The following is a 17,596-nucleotide window of genomic DNA, read 5'->3' as shown; positions in this document are numbered from 1 at the left end:
TTCAGCGAATAATTTATTTACTCTTAAGTCAACTCTTAGCAGACTTCTTAGGAGTAATTCTAAGAAGCTTGATAAGTACGGCCCCTGGCACGTTCTCAGTTGGTTATTTATGCCTCATATAACGTACACTTATTCAGCCTGTTGTTCACTATTCTTGATTTATTTTAAATTGCCTTTCAAATGTCTATTCTTGGTGTTGGCTTTTATCAAATACATTTCCCCCAAAAATGCGACTTATGTTTTTTTTCCTTCTTTATTATGCATTTTCGGCCGGTGCGACTTATACTCCGAAAAATACGGTATTTGTAATTGTGTTTGACTTTCTCTTCTACTGTTACCAACTAACATTGTTTTAGTTTCGCTGAGATTCAAAGATAGTCTTTTTTTTGTCAAACCATGAGGAGGAGGTCAAGGAGGAGGAAATGCTCACCGAGTATTTTCAGGCTGCCGTTGCCGACTCCATCGCGAGCGTAGAGGCCCCAGTAGATACAGTGGAACAACAAGCTGAGCACTGGAGGGGAGAGAAGACGTAGAGCACGGAGGCAAAAGGTGAGGACACAGGACGACGAGGAGGAGGAGGAGGGTTCAAACAGCGGGAGAGAGAGAGGGGGCATGGGAAGTGATTTAAAGAGGTGAGATAAGGAGTGAGAAAGAGTTGAACACAGTAGGTCAATGTGCTTTGCTGAACACAACACAGAGGGTAAGATCTGTGCTGCTTGAGTGTAGATTACTGCGGGCGTGCGCTCATTGTCACCCTTCAAACATGTGTGGGTGTACTCACCCTCCACACCTGCGGCCGTCATAAACATTTTGTAGGTTGTGTGAAGAAGCTGTCTCCCCTTCAAATTGTCTGCAGAGGAAACAGGTAAAAAGGCACAAGGTGACGGAGGTGTGTTTATATGTACCGCACTGCAAAAAGTCAGTGTTCAAAAACAAGGGAAAAAAATACAAAAATGAGGGGTATTTTATTTGAAGTAAACAAAATTATCTGCCAATAGAACAAGAAAATTCGGCTTGTCAAGACTTTCCAAAACAAGTAAAATTAGCTAACCTCAATGAACCCAAAAATACCTTAAAATAAGAATATTCTCACTAATAACAAGTGCACTTTTCTTGGTAGAAAAAAAAAAAGACCTTTTTGCTCAATATGTTGAAAAATATTCTGAAATTAAGTACCGTATTTTTAGGACTATAAGTCGCAGTTTTTTTCATAGTTTGGCCGGGCTCCAGTGAGACTTATATGTTTTTTTCCTTCTTTATTATGCATTTTCGGCAGGTGCGACTTATACTCCAGTGCGACTTATATGTTTTTTTCCTTCTTTATTATGCATTTTCGGCAGGTGCGACATATACTCCAGTGCGACTTATATGTTTTTTTCCTTCTTTATTATGCATTTTCGGCAGGTGCGACATATACTCCAGTGCGACTTATATGTTTTTTTCCTTCTTTATTATGCATTTTCGGCAGGTGCGACTTATACTCCAGTGCGACTTATGTTTTTTTCCTTCTCTATTATGCATTTTCGGCAGGTGCGACATATACTCCAGTGCGACTTATGTTTTTTTCCTTCTTTATTATGCATTTTCGGCAGGTGCGACATATACTCCAGTGCGACTTATGTTTTTTTCCTTCTTTATTATGCATTTTCGGCAGGTGCGACTTATACTCCAGTGCGACTTATATGTTTTTTTCCTTCTTTATTATGCATTTTCGGCAGGTGCGACATATACTCCAGTGCGACTTATGTTTTTTTCCTTCTCTATTATGCATTTTCGGCAGGTGCGACATATACTCCAGTGCGACTTATGTTTTTTTCCTTCTTTATTATGCATTTTCGGCAGGTGCGACTTATACTCCAGTGCGACTTATGTGTTTTTTTCCTTCTCTATTATGCATTTTCGGCAGGTGCGGCTTATACTCCGGTGCGACTTATACTCCAGTGCGGCTTATATGTTTTTTTCCTTCTTTATTATGCATTTTCGGCAGGTGCGACTTATACTCCGGTGCGACTTATACTCCAGTGCGACTTATGTTTTTTTCCTTCTTTATTATGCATTTTCGGCAGGTGCGACATATACTCCAGTGTGACTTATATGTTTTTTTCCTTCTTTATTATGCATTTTCGGCAGGTGCGACTTATACTCCGGTGCGACTTATACTCCAGTGCGACTTATATGTTTTTTTTCCTTCTTTATTATGCATTTTCGGCAGGTGCGACATATACTCCAGTGAGACTTATGTTTTTTTCCTTCTTTATTATGCATTTTCGGCAGGTGCGACTTATACTCCAGTGCGACTTAAATGTTTTTTTCCTTCTTTATTATGCATTTTCGGCAGGTGCGACATATACTCCAGTGCGACTTATATGTTTTTTTCCTTCTTTATTATGCATTTTCGGCAGGTGCGACTTATACTCCGGTGCGACTTATACTCCAGTGCGACTTATATGTTTTTTTCCTTCTTTATTATGCATTTTCGGCAGGTGCGACTTATACTCCAGTGCGACTTATATGTTTTTTTCCTTCTCTATTATGCATTTTCGGCAGGTGCGACTTATACTCCGGTGCGACTTATACTCCAGTGCGACTTATATGTTTTTTTCCTTCTTTATTATGCATTTTCGGCAGGTGCGACTTATACTCCAGTGCGACTTATATGTTTTTTTCCTTCTCTATTATGCATTTTCGGCAGGTGCGACTTATACTCCGGTGCGACTTATACTCCAGTGCGACTTATATGTTTTTTTCCTTCTTTATTATGCATTTTCGGCAGGTGCGACATATACTCCAGTGTGACTTATATGTTTTTTTCCTTCTTTATTATGCATTTTCGGCAGGTGCGACTTATACTCCAGTGCGACTTATGTTTTTTTCCTTCTCTATTATGCATTTTCGGCAGGTGCGACTTATACTCCGGTGCGACTTATACTCCAGTGCGACTTATATGTTTTTTTCCTTCTTTATTATGCATTTTCGGCAGGTGCGACATATACTCCAGTGCGACTTATATGTTTTTTTCCTTCTTTATTATGCATTTTCGGCAGGTGCGACTTATACTCCAGTGGGACTTATATGTTTTTTTCCTTCTCTATTATGCATTTTCGCCAGGTGCGACTTATACTCCGAAAAATTGGGTAAATGCTAGTGCCATTATCTTGACATAATGATATGCGCTCAGCATCATGATTTTTTTTTTTTTCATGCTTGAAGTAAGAAATTATTACTTTAAAAAAGTAGTTTTATACTTGTGTTAATGACACAGCTTTGCATCAGTTGACATTCTAGTTTCAAACATGTTTTACCGTATTTTTCGGAGTATAAGTCGCTCCGGAGTATAAGTCGCACCTGCCGAAAATGCATAATAAAGAAGGAAAAAAACATAAGTCGCACTGGAGTATAAGTCGCATTTTTGGGGGAAATTTATTTGATAAAAGCCAACACCAAGAATAGACATTTGAAAGGCAATTTAAAATAAATAAAGGCTGAATAAGTGTACGTTATATGAGGCATAAATAACCAACTGAGAACGTGCCTGGTATGTTAACGTAACATATTATGGTAAGAGTCATTCAAATAACTATAACATATAGAACATGCTATACGTTTACCAAACAATCTGTCACTCCTAATCGCTAAATCCCATGAAATCTTATACGTCTAGTCTCTTACGTGAATGAGATAAATAATATTATTTGATATTTTATGGTAATGTGTTAATAATTCCACACATAAGTCGCTCCTGAGTATAAGTCGCACCCCCGGCCAAACTATGAAAAAAACTGTGACTTGTGGTCCGAAAAATACGGACTCAATATAGGTCATCAAATCTCAGCAACAAGCTGTAATATCTTACTGAGATCATTTAGGACCAAAACCCTTAAAACAAGTAAAACACTCTAACATAAAATATGCTTAGTGAGAAGAATTATTTTATCAGACAGAAAACAAGCAAATATCACCCTTATTTGAGATATTTCATCTTACTTAGAGTTCAGTTTTTGCAGTGTGGAAAGAGAAGAAAGAAGTTGTGATAACAGATGGCGTCGAAGGCAGAGCGGGGTGCGACAATGAGAAGGCGGCAGATCGACGGGGAGCGAGCGATACGGCAGCATGCGCTCATCCCGCGGCGTTTCTCCGTTCATTTGCGAGGACATGCATATTTTACAACCTAAAGAAGCCGTGGGGGAGAATTTACAGGTGGGTGGCAGGTCGTAAACATTAACGTGCGCCCACGGCCCCTCTGTGTGCCCGATGCCTTGCCCTATGGGTACGTTTACAGAACAACAAGACGGCCCCTCTGTGTGCCTGATGCCTTGCCCTATGGGTACGTTTACAGAACAACAAGACGGCCCCTCTGTGTGCCTGATGCCTTGCCCTATGGGTACGTTTACAGAACAACAAGACGGCCCCTCTGTGTGCCTGATGCCTTGCCCTATGGGTACGTTTACAGAACAACAAGACGGCCCCTCTGTGTGCCTGATGCCTTGCCCTATGGGTACGTTTACAGAACAACAAGACGGCCCCTCTGTGTGCCTGATGCCTTGCCCTATGGGTACGTTTACAGAACAACAAGACGGCCCCTCTGTGTGCCTGATGCCTTGCCCTATGGGTACGTTTACAGAACAACAAGACGGCCCCTCTGTGTGCCCGATGCCTTGCCCTATGGGTACGTTTACAGAACAACAAGACGGCAAAGTTTCAGATGCAGATGTTGACTGTTAAAAACAACTTCAAACGCTGTAATGTGCATGCCAAACCACAAGTTGGCGATGCTGGTTTTTCACATGAATAAGACCGCCTTTTAGATGTGACGTGTGGCTGGCGTGTCATGGAGACAGAGGTGCACAACGTACTCCACAAGACATCTTCATGGGTCAGGGGTGTCAAACTGTTTTTTTTTATTAATGGCCAAGTACGTGGCAGTTATGGCTCTCAGAGTTCCGCTTGCAACTGTAAATAATACATGAACATAAATGCATAAGGATTCGCCTCATGTTATTGTTACACAATTGCCTCCGCATTAAATTTGTATATATTTTTTTTAAAAAGTGTCGATTTTGCGTTAAATTGCTGGCAGTTCAGTCATCAGGATTTTACTCTAAAATTTACAGTTGTTTTTTTTTTACAGCATATTACTGTAAATGGAAAAACAGTATTACTGTTTTTTTACAGTACATTTCTAATGACTGAGCTGCCAGTGTTTTACTGTAAAAACTCCAGTTTTTGTTGTATTACCGTAATTAGAAAAAAACGGTACGACATTTTTTTATGCTAAAATTCTGGTGAATGAGCTGACAGTTCTTTTATCCTAAAATCTACTGTCATTTTTACAGTATACAGATTGATGGATAACTTGATTTAAAATAATATATCAATACCTACATACTCAAAGTTCGTACATCCACACGCACATTCACTGTACAAACATACATATACACATACATGTACATATACATTCACTGTACAAACACACATATACACATACATGTACATATACATTCACTGTACAAACATACAGATACACATACTGTACATATACATTCACTGTATAAACGTACATATACACATACATGTACATATACATTCACTGTACAAACATACAAATACATACTGTACATATACATTCACTGTACAAACATACATACACATACTGTACATATACACTCACTGTACAAACATACATACACATACTGTACATATACACTCACTGTACAAACATACATATACACATTCTGATTCTGATACATTCACTCATGCACATAATCACGTTTCATCCAACATATATTAATGTTGTCGCCCTAGGGTAAACTGGGTATAACACATGGCACACTGACAAAGCTTAACCTATTGTTACTATAACAATCTACAAGGTTAATATAGCATGCTTCTTTTTCTTCCCCTCCATTTTTCTGCTTTCTTTTGTATCTCTATTTATCATTACCTATAAGTATTGTTGCATTTGAACAACTGTATTGTTGATAATAAAGGTAAATTATTGGTATTATTCATTATCAATAGCGCTATTTCTATTGGTATTTGTATTGCTCCATTTGTAGTGTAATAATGTTCATTTTCATTTATGTATTATTATTTATTTAACTAGTTGCTTCTTTGCTACCACTTTGACCATCATATTTGTACATGTCGTATTTGCTGATGTTGCTCTATTGTTGTTGTTGTTGTTATTGTTGTGTTTGCTGTTTTTGTCTCTCTGTCTAATCCCCCTCTTGTCCCCACAATTTCCCCCTCTGTCTTCCTTTTTTTCCTCTTTCTATCCCCTCCTGCTCCGGCCTGGCTGCACCAAATGATAACATAAATACATTTAATAAAGTCAAATACAAATAAGGCAACAAGAGAAGTATCCTACACTTCTCTTTTGTAAAGTAAATCTGTACAGCCGATATGGGCATCTACATCTACTATATGATTTGCCTGAGAAGCTGGACAGGACAAAAAAAATTTAAAAATTAAAAAAATAAAATAAAATAAAAATAAAATAAAATAAATACACATTTTTAAAATTAAATAAAATATTAAATCAAACAGATATTTATTTTAATTTTAACAAAAACATTTTGAAATGTATTATATGCTTTTACTTTGTTAAATAATATTTAGGTTTAAAAGATGTACAACTGCATGCATTTTCTGTTCAAATGCTAAGAAATGATCAAGTACTTAAAGGCCTACTGAAATGAATTTTTTTTATTTAAACGGGAATAGCAGATCCATTCTATGTGTCATACTTGATCATTTCGCGATATTGCCATATTTTTGCTGAAAGGATTTAGTAGAGAAAATCCACGATAAAGTTTGCAACTTTTGCTCGCTGATAAAAAAAAGCCTTGCCTGTAGCGGAAGTAGCGTGACGTCACAGGAGCTAGTATTCCTCACAATTCCCCGTTGTTTACAATGGAGCGAGAGAGATTCGGACCGACAAAGCGACGATTACCCCATTAATTTGAGCGAGGATGAAAGATTCGTAGATGAGGAACGTTACAGTGAAGGACTAGAGAGGCAGTGCAGGACGTATCTTTTTTCGCTCTGACCGTAACTTAGGTACAAGCTGGCTCATTGGATTCCACACTCTCTCCTTTTTCTATTGTGGATCACGGATTTGTATTTTAAACCACCTGGGATACTATATCCTCTTGAAAATGAGAGTCGAGCACGCGAAATGGACATTTAAAGTGACTTTTATCTCCACGACAATACATCGGTGACACACTTAGCTACTGAGCTAATGTGATAGCATCTGTCTCAAATGCAGATAGAAACAAAATAAATAAACCCCTGACTGGAAGGATAGACAGAAGATCAACAATACTATTAAACCATGTACATGTAACTACACGGTTAAAAATTCTCAGCCTGGTAAGGCTTAACAATGCTGTTGCTAACGACGCTAAGGCTAATTTAGCAACTTAGCAACCGGACCTCACAGAACTATAATAAAAACATTAGCGCTCCACCTACGCCAGCCAGCCCTCATCTGCCCATCAACAGCCGTGCTCACCTGCGTTCCAGCGATCGACGGCGCGACGAAGGACTTCATCCGTGGGTTTGGCGGCAAGCATCGGCTAAGCGTAGTAAGTAGTCCTCGTTGTGTTGCTGTAAGTATTGTACTTAGCCGCTAATACACCGATCGATCCCACCTACAACGTTCTTCTTTGCAGCCTCCATTGTTCATTAAACAAATTGCAAAAGATTCACCAACACAGATGTCCAGAATACTGTGGAATTATGAAATGAAAACAGAGCTTTTTTGTATTGTATTCAATACTTCCGGTTCAATGATTGACGTCACGCGCATACTCATCCTCCGAAGGCTTTTTCAACCGGAAGTGTGGCGGGAATTTTAAAATGTCACTTTATAAGTTAACCCGGCCGTATTGGCATGTGTTGCAATGTTAAGATTTCATCATTAATATATAAACTATCAGACTGCGTGGTCGCTAGTAGTGGCTTTCAGTAGGCCTTTAAGTGACGCATACTATTTCCAGGCTTTAGTGATGTAAAACCACTAGGCCACCTACTCAGTGGCCGAGTGGTTAGAGTGTCCGCCCTGAGATCGGTAGGTCGTGAGTTCAAACCCCGGCCGAGTCATACAAAAGACTATAAAAATGGGACCCATTGCCTCCCTGCTTGAAACTCAGCATCGAGGGTTGGAATTTGGGGGTTAAAACACCAAAAATGATTCCCGGGCGCGGCCACCGCTGCTGCTCACTGCAGAGGACACATTTCACCACACCTGGTGTGTGTGTGACAATCATTGGTACTTTAACTTTTTAACTTTAAAATGATGTGGTGAGTCAGATCTTGAGTTTGACATATTGTTTTGCCCAATCATTCAATTAAACACATTGCTCTACCTAGTGGGAAAAATGTGCATGACAGTTTCATCAACACAAACTATAAATACAATCTATCGCTGTGGGATTAAAACAATAATGCTATCTCCTGCTGTTAAATCAATTGGCGTACGTGGGAATGACTAAAAGTCCAATGTAGCTGAAAGAAGAATCACAGTGTTTGCACCATGCAGTGTCAATCACTCTGAAAGGACTGCAGGGAATTTCGTCAAATCCTCAGCTCCACCAACTTTGCAGATAAAAAAAACCTGATGTGGAGTCACTGACAATGGAACAACAGGGTGTCACTGTTGGGAGTAAAAAAAACAACAAAAGTATTCCGAGAACTTTGCGGTTCACTTGAGCTGCGGAGCACGTTACTGAAATGTTCCATTCTGGTTGTTCGTGTCGTCTTTAAAAGACACTGGAGCTTTACCCTTCACCTTGGCATCTTTCACTCGCGGCATTTTAAGCCAACATGAAAGAAGACTCTTGCAAAATGACATTTGAAAAACGGAAATCTGAACTCAGTCGAGGATTTCGTTTGCAAGGGAGGTGCGTGTGATCCGAATACACTGCAAAAAGTCAGTGTTCAAAAACAAGAAAAGAAAATACAAAAATGAGGGGTATTTTATTTGAACTACCGTATTTTCTGCACCAAAAAAACTACATTTTTCTCAAAAGCTGACAGTGCGGCTTATAACCCGGTGCGCCTTATATATGGATGAATATTAATATTTATTTTCATAAAGTTTAGGTCTCGCAACTACGGTAAACAGCCGCCATCTTTTTTCCCCGTAGAAGAGGAAGCGCTTCTTCTTCTACGGTAAGCAACCGCCCCCATAGAAGAGGAAGCGCTTCTTCTTCTACTGTAAGCAACCGCCAAGGTGAGCACCCGCCCCCGTAGAAGAAGTAGCGCGCGGATATTACGTTTCATTTGTGTGTTTCTGTAAAGACCACAAAATGGCTCCTACTAAGAGACACGCACGCGTACAAGGTTCCACTGACTTTTGATATTCCTGTGAACCGCACTGCGGATACAACGGGAGCACGTACGGTGAATATCGGTTAGCTTGCCATGCTAACGGCCAGAAACTTCCACCCATGGTGATATTCAAAAGGAAGACCTTGCCAAAAGAGAACTTTCCAGCCGGCGTCATCATAAAAGCTAACTCGAAGGGATGGATGGATGAAGAAAAGATGGGCGAAGAGACCGGGGTGACTTTTTTCACGCAGCTCCGTCCCTGTTGATCTACGACTGCATGCGCGTCCATCATCAGAGATGGTGTCAAAAAACAAGTGAAGCACACCGAAGAAGAAGAATTCGAGGGATTTGTGGATGAGTAATAACTTCAGAAAGTGAGCTTTAAATGTTTATTTTGTGTGTTGTGTGACATTAAAGGCCTACTGAAATGATTTTTTTTTTATTTAAACGGGAATAGCAGATCCATTCTATGTGTCATACTTGATCATTTCGCGATATTGCCATATTTTTGCTGAAAGGATTTAGTCGAGAAAATCGACGATAAAGTTCACAACTTTTGCTCGCTGATAAAAAAAAGCCTTGCCTGTACCGGAAGTAGCGTGACGTCACAGGAGCTAGTATTCCTCACAATTCCCCGTTGTTTACAATGGAGCGAGAGAGATTCGGACCGAGAAAGTGATGATTACCCCATTAATTTGAGCGAGGATGAAAGATTCGTAGATGAGGAACGTTACAGTGAAGGACTTGAGAGGCAGTGATGGACGTATCTTTTTTCGCTCTGACCGTAACTTAGGTACAAGCTGGCTCATTGGATTCCACACTCTCCTTTTTCTATTGTGGATCACGGATTTGTATTTTAAACCACCTGGGATACTATATCCTCTTGAAAATGAGAGTCGAGAACGCGAAATGGACATTCAGTGCCTTTTATCTCCACGACAATACATCGGCGAAATGCTTTAGCTACGAGCTAACATGATAGCATCGTGCTTTAACTGCATATAGAAACAAAAAAATAAAGCCCTGACTGGAAGGATAGATAGAAAATCAACAATACTATTAAACCGTGGACATGTAAATACACGGTTAATGCTTTCCAGGCTGGCGAAGGTTAACAATGCTGTGCTAACGACGCCATTGAAGCTAACTTAGCAACTTAGCAACGGGACCTCAAATCAATCAAAACCTCACAGAGCTATGCTAAAAACATTAGCTCTCCACCTACGCCAGCCAGCCCTCATCTACTCATCAACACCCGTGCTCACCTGCGTTCCAGCGATCGGCAGAAGGACGAAGGACTTCACCCGATGCGTTTGGCGGCCCGGAGACGTAGGAAGTCAAGGTGAGGTCGGCGGCTAGCGCTCCAACAAAGTCCTCCTGGTTGTGTTGCTGTAGTCCGCTGCTAATACACCGATCCCACCTACAACTGTCTTCTTTGCAGCCTTCATTGTTCATTAAACAAATTGCAAAAGATGTCCAGAATACTGTGGAATTATGAAATGAAAACAGAGCTTTTTGTATAGGATTCTACGGGTACCATAACTTCCGTTACTCTGACTTCGTCACGCGCTTACGTCATCATACCGCGACGTTTCAGCCGGATATTTCCCGGGAAGTTTTAAAAGTCACTTTATAAGTTAACCCGGCCGTATTGGCATGTGTTATAATGTTAAGATTTCATCATTGATATATAAACTATCAGACTGCGTGGTCGGTAGTAGTGGCTTTCAGTAGGCCTTTAACGTTCGAGCATCGTTGAGTTATTGATGTTGCTATTGCTCTGCACTATTTTGAGTGTTACTATTTTTGTGATTGTACATTTGCACATTACATTTTGGGAGTGAACAGAGTTGTTAGAATGCTGGTTTGTAATATATTATTAAAGTTTGACTGACCTATCTGACTGTTTTTTTGACATTCCCTTTAGCGCAGCGTAGGTGCGGCTAATAACACGGTAAATAGGTAAACAAAGTTTTGAAATATGCCATTCATTGAAGGTGCGGCTTACAACACGGGGGCGGCTTATGGTGCGGAAAATACGGTAAGCAAAATGATCTGCCAATGGAACAAGAAAATTTGGCTTGCAAAGACTTTCAAAAACAAGTAAAATTAGCTAACCCCAATGAACCCAAAAATATGTTAAAATAAGTATATTCTCACTAATAACAAGTGCACTTTTCTAGGTAGAAAAAGAAATTGGACCTTTTTGCTCAATATGTTGCAAAATATTCTTAAATGAAGTAAATGCCAGTGCCATTATCTTGACATAATGATATGCGCTCGGCATCATGATTTTTTTTTTCATGCTTGAAGTAAGAAATTATTACTTTAAAAAAGTAGTTTCATACATGTGAGTGTTGATGACACAGCTTTGCAACACTTGATATTCTAGTTTCAAGCATGTTTTACTCAATATAGGTCATACAATCTCAGCAACAAGCCGTAATATCTTACTGAGATCATTTAGGACCCTTAAAACAAGTAAAACACTAACATAAAATCTGCTTAGTGAGAAGTGTTATCTTATCAGACAGAAAATAAGCAAATATCACCCTTATTTGAGATATTTCATCTTACTTAGATTTCACTTTTTGCAGTGTAAGAGCTCAAGAACAGCTAGTTCAATCAAATAATGAATCATTTTATAATACACGGCTACAGTACATGTATTAGGTTTATCAGCAAAAATAAGTACTTGTAGAGGAGTCGTCCAAGGAAGAACCCATTTTGTGCCAATTGTTTACTCGTCCCTCACCCTGTTGCTCAACCCCTCCATCCTATTTTCCCTCACTATCCACTCTCTTTACCTCTAATGTGGTCTCTATCTCGAAACAGAAAACTACTCCGTAGAACTTGGGGTCTGTTCAAAGTTTATTCCCTAACGCGGAGGTCTTCAACAAATACTGCAAGAAGGTTGTTAAATCTTTGGTTGCTAAAACTTTATCTAAATAGTATTTTGTATACATATTAGGGTTGTACGGTATACCGGTATAGTATCGCGGTACTAATGAATCAAAAACAATACTATACTCTGTTTGAAAAGTACCAGTTCACGTCATTACATTGCTGGTTTTACGAGCAGAGGAGCATGTTCGGCAGTGCACAATCACGGAGTACTTACAAGCAGACACAGTGTGTAGACAGAAAAGGGAGAATAGACTCATATTAACCTAAAACCTAAAGATGAAGCTATAACACTGAAACGCATATCAGGAAGAGGTGCTTTAAGACATGGCTAGATAGCTAGCGGCGAACGTCCATCCGCAGTCTGCAGTGTTTTAGCTACTTCTAAATCACTAATCCTCGCCTCCATGGTGACAAATAAAGTACGTTTTTTACAAGGATCATCCCTGCAGTACGAGGAATAGCTAAACATGCTTCACTACACACCGTAGATCAGTGGTTCTCAACCTTTTTTCAGTGATGTACCCCCTGTGAACATTTTTTTAATTCAAGTACCCCCTAATCAGAGCAAAGCATTTATGGTTGAAAAAAAGAGATAAAGAAGTAAAATACAGCACTATGTCATCAGTTTCTGATTTATTAAATTGTATAACAGTGCAAAATATTGCTCATTTGTTGTGGTCTTTCTTGAACTATTTGGAAAAAATATATAAAAATAACTAAAAACTTGTTGAAAAATAAACAAGTGATTCAATTATCAATAAATATTTCTACACATAGAAGTAATCATCAACTTAAAGTGCCCTCTTTGGGGATTGTAATAGAGATCCATCTGGATTCATGAACTTAATTCTAAACATTTCTTCAATATTTATGGAATATGTCCACAAAAAATCTAGCTATCAACACTGAATATTGCATTGTTGCATTTCTTTTCACAGTTCTTTCTGACAGACATTTTTAAAAAATGTCACGTACCCCTTGACATACCTTCAAGTACCCCCAGGGGTACGCGTACCCCCATTTGAGAACCACTGCCGTAGATCACCGGCGTCACAATGTAAACAAACGCCATGGGTGGATCTACACCTAACATTCACTGTAATGATACCAAGTACAGGAGCGTATCTAGTCGATACTACTATGATTTAGGGGTGTAACGGTACACAAACATTTCGGTTCGATACGTACCTCGGTTTAGAGGTCACGGTTCGGTTCATTTTCGGTACAGGAAGAAATCAACAAAATATACATTTTTTGGTTATTTATTTACCAAGTTTGTAAACAATGGCTTTATCCTTTTAACATTGGGAACACTATAATAATCCTGCCCACGTTAATCCACATTAAACTGCCTCAAGTTGTTGCTCAGATTAAATAAAATGACAAAACTTTTCTTCTACATATAAAAAGTTTCAAGTCAACTCATCATGCTTAATTTATTACAGCATTTGGGAAGCCTGTAGTTGATTTTTATTATGTAAATGTTATATTTGTATCAGCATGTGATAGCAGGGACCCTGCCATTCCAAACTAGGCTGCTCCATTACCAATGATTAATGTAACTAAAGCTGAAAAAATGGTACAATAGCAATAGGAGAGACTATTCATCCCTGAACACCATGGAGTTCATGTAGACTTAATGATGCAGTTGCATTATTATATCAACTATCAGAGACAGAAACTCTTCATTTAACATAATGTCATTTTTTGCTGCTTCAACACAGCTCAATCAACACAGAAAAAGGTAAAGTGAAATAACGGACAGGGCTTTGTTGTCCGTAACACACACACACACACACACACACACACACACACACACACACACACACACACACACACACACACTCACACACACATTTTTACAGCTTGTCCTTTATAATTTTAACAAAGTCATAGAATGATAAATGACACAATATGTTACTGCATATGTCAGCAGGCTAATTAGAAGCCTTTGTTTGTTTACTTACGACTAAAAGACAAGTTGTTTAGTATGTTCACTATTTTATTTAAGGACAAAATTGCAATGATAAACATATGTTTAATGTACCGTAAGATTTTTTTGGTTAAAATAAAGCCAATAATTAGAGATGTCCGATAATATCGGCAGTCCGATATTATCGGCCGATAAATGCTTTAAAATGTAATATCGGAAATTATCGGTATCTGTTTCAAAAAGTACAATGTATGACTTTTTAAAACGCCGCTGTACGGAGTGGTACACGGGCGTAGGGAGAAGTACAGAGCGCCAATAAACCTTAAAGGCACTGCCTTTGCGTGCCAGCCCAGTCACATAATATCTACAGCTTTACACACACACACAAGTGAATGCAAGCATACTTGGTCAACAGCCATACAGGTCACACTGAGGGTGGACATATAAACAACTTTAACACTGTTACAAATATGCGCCACACTGTGAACCCACACCAAACAAGAACGACAAACACATTTCGGGAGAACATCCGCACCGTAACACAACACAAACACAACAGAACAAATACCCAGAACCCCTTGCAGCACTAACTCTTCCGGGACGCTACAATATGCACCCCCGCTACAAACCTCAACCTCCTCATGCTCTCTCAGGGAGAGCATGTCCCAAATTCCAAGCTGCTGTTTTGAGGCATGTTAAAAAAAAAAAGGCACTTTGTGACTTCAATAATAAATATGGCAGTGCCATGTTGGCATTTTTTTCCATAACTTGAGTTGATTTATTTTGGAAAACCTTGTTACATTGTTTAATGCATCCAGCGGGGCATCACAACTAAATTAGGCATAATAATGTGTTAATTCCACGACTGTATATATCGGTATCGGTTGATATCGGGATCGGTAATTAAGAGTTGGACAATATTGGATTTTGGCAAAAAAGCCATTATCGGACATCTCTACCAATGATGCCATTTTTTTGGGGGGCACCCCCTTATTTAGAAAAGTACCGAAAAGTATCAAAATACATTTTGGTACTGATACCGGTACTAAAATGTTGGTATCGGGACAACCCTAATACATATGAATATTTTCAAATTCAAATGCTAAATACATAGTAACATTGATCCAACAAACCCTAGTGAACAGATAAGTGGGCTGATAAGACATTTGCACTAGAATTATTTGCCGGGAGTGTAGTGGAAGGACACAGTTGACAGCGTGATGTGACAGTTGAGGGAGCCATCTGTCGCTGCACTGTGCTCACTCTTTCGAGTCACGCTGCCCTAAACTGAGGAAGTTTACAGTAATGTCACTTTTTAGTTATCTTTACAGACTTCATTAGGTCTCCCCTTCAGCGGTGCGCCATGGAAGTGAAAATGAACGTCATTAAAAGCTGACAGAGGATAAACAACAACCAATATTAGTAGCAAATGTCTTCCCGATTTATTGACTATCACGATTGAGCTTCAATAAGAGTATTAATGGTCATTAAAATCAGAGTGGTCATTGATTCTGTGCCATTACCAGATCTGGCAGGAGAAGAGAAGGTTATTCTGCCTGAAACAATATTTTAAGAAGGTACAGTAGAAACGCCTTCAAGACAATCACAGGGGAAAAATCAGTGTAACCGAGGGGCATTTATTTATTCTTGTATTTTTATATATATATATATATATATATATATATATATATATATATATATATATATATATATATATATATATATATATATATATATATATATATATATATATATATATATATACAGTGTTTCCCACACATTCATTTATTTATTTGTGGCGGCCCGCCACGAAAGAATTACGTCCACCACAAATAAAAAATTAAATTTTTTTTTTTTTTTGTCCTGTCCAGCTTCTCAGGAAAATCATATAGTTGATGTAGATGCCCATATAGGCTGTTCAGATGTACTTTACAAAAGAGAAGTGTAGGATACTTCTCTTGTTGCCTTATTTGTATTTGACCACTACTGTTTTCTGTTTATTTGTTACTGACTGTGGCAGGACACCTCTGCCTCTGTTTGACTTTATGTTGCTGGTAAATAATATGGTTGTAGTAGTAGGCTAGAGTTAAATTATTTAGTATGCACTAATTAAAGGGGCAGAGCTTTAAGAGACATTTTAGCTTTTATATTTTATAAGATATATTTTTTGTAAGAACCACAATTAATAAATATATTTCAGTGAATAACTTATTGTTCAAATCTGTATATAAATATGTACATAAAGTGTTGTAATTATATTGTAAAATGGATGGATGGACGTTTAAAACAAAACTGTTATTATTAATTAGTAAGTATACATTTTTTGAGCCTTTTTAGAGAAAATCATATCATTGTAGTAAATTATGCAAATTACTCGATGGTGTCATGGTGACCACGCCCATAGCCACGCCCCCACCGCCACAGGTATCTTGGCAGTTTATGGGAAACACTGATATATATATATATATATATATATATATATATATATATATATATATATATATATATATATATATATATATATATATATATCTTATCTATATTAATATTATTATTTAGTTAATTGAAGTGAGGCAGGATGTAACCCACAGCATTTGTACTGTAAAATCCAGAGAACTCTGGAGTGTTTGACAAATGTAATGTGTGACATAAATATTTGGACGTAAATATTTAAATGTAGCTCCCATAAATAGTTGTTCTCTTTTTATTAGTGTGTCAAAACTATTGTATTTATTCTTTGTATTAGTGTACTTTATATGTCTGTCATGTGTTCTGTGTAAAGTGTGAGTGGGCCTAAATATTGATATTTTAGGTATAAGACCTGATTTACACTAAAACTCGACCTACATCACTGTCTAGGAATGGAGCTTGTTCGTTACCCAAGGAACACCTGTATTCACCTGTCCCTCCAACGAGGAAGGACAGGTGAATATTGTGTGTGACAATCATTGGTACTTTAACTTTAACTTTAATACTTGACAAAAATATGTTATCGAACATAACAGCCTATAAAATAAAGTGAAAATTACATGGGGGCGGTATAGCTCGGTTGGTAGAGCGGCCGTGCCAGCAACTTGAGGGTTGCAGGTTCGATCCCCGCTTCCGCCATCCTAGTCACTGCCGTTGTGTCCTTGGGCAAGACACTTTACCCACCTGCTCCCAGTGCCACCCACACTGGTTTAAATGTAACTTAGATATTGGGTTTCACTATGTAAAGCGCTTTGAGTCACTTGAGAAAAAGCGCTATATAAATGTAATTCACTTCACTTCACATCAGTTACTTTGCTGAGTAATTAATTACTCTTACAATGAGGTAACTGAGCTACTAAAAATTACTTTTTGGGAGAAGTGATTTGTAACTAATTACTTTATGACCAACACTGGTCAGGAATACTTTATGGACGTAAATACAAAGGGATT

General features: G+C 38.4%; 1 protein-coding gene across 4 annotated transcripts in view; it reads right to left on the bottom strand.

The window, feature by feature from the left end:
* LOC133660433 (hormone-sensitive lipase-like) overlaps positions 1–17,596 on the bottom strand; it is a 242,021-nt gene that overhangs the window by 47,099 nt on the left and 177,326 nt on the right. For all 4 annotated transcript variants that reach the window (XM_062063930.1, XM_062063928.1, XM_062063929.1 and 1 more), the window contains 2 exons: positions 782–850; positions 431–511 (listed from right to left, as the gene is read on the bottom strand). In XM_062063930.1, coding sequence (XP_061919914.1) covers positions 431–511; positions 782–850 — 150 coding nt within the window. The remainder of the gene's footprint in view (positions 1–430; positions 512–781; positions 851–17,596) is intronic.

The sequence above is a fragment of the Entelurus aequoreus genome, linkage group LG11 (assembly GCF_033978785.1).
Source record: "Entelurus aequoreus isolate RoL-2023_Sb linkage group LG11, RoL_Eaeq_v1.1, whole genome shotgun sequence".
In the NCBI taxonomy this organism is placed as follows: domain Eukaryota; kingdom Metazoa; phylum Chordata; class Actinopteri; order Syngnathiformes; family Syngnathidae; genus Entelurus; species Entelurus aequoreus.
The sequence above is the reverse complement of the archived record's forward strand: the minus strand, read 5'-3'. Positions and strand labels throughout refer to the sequence as shown.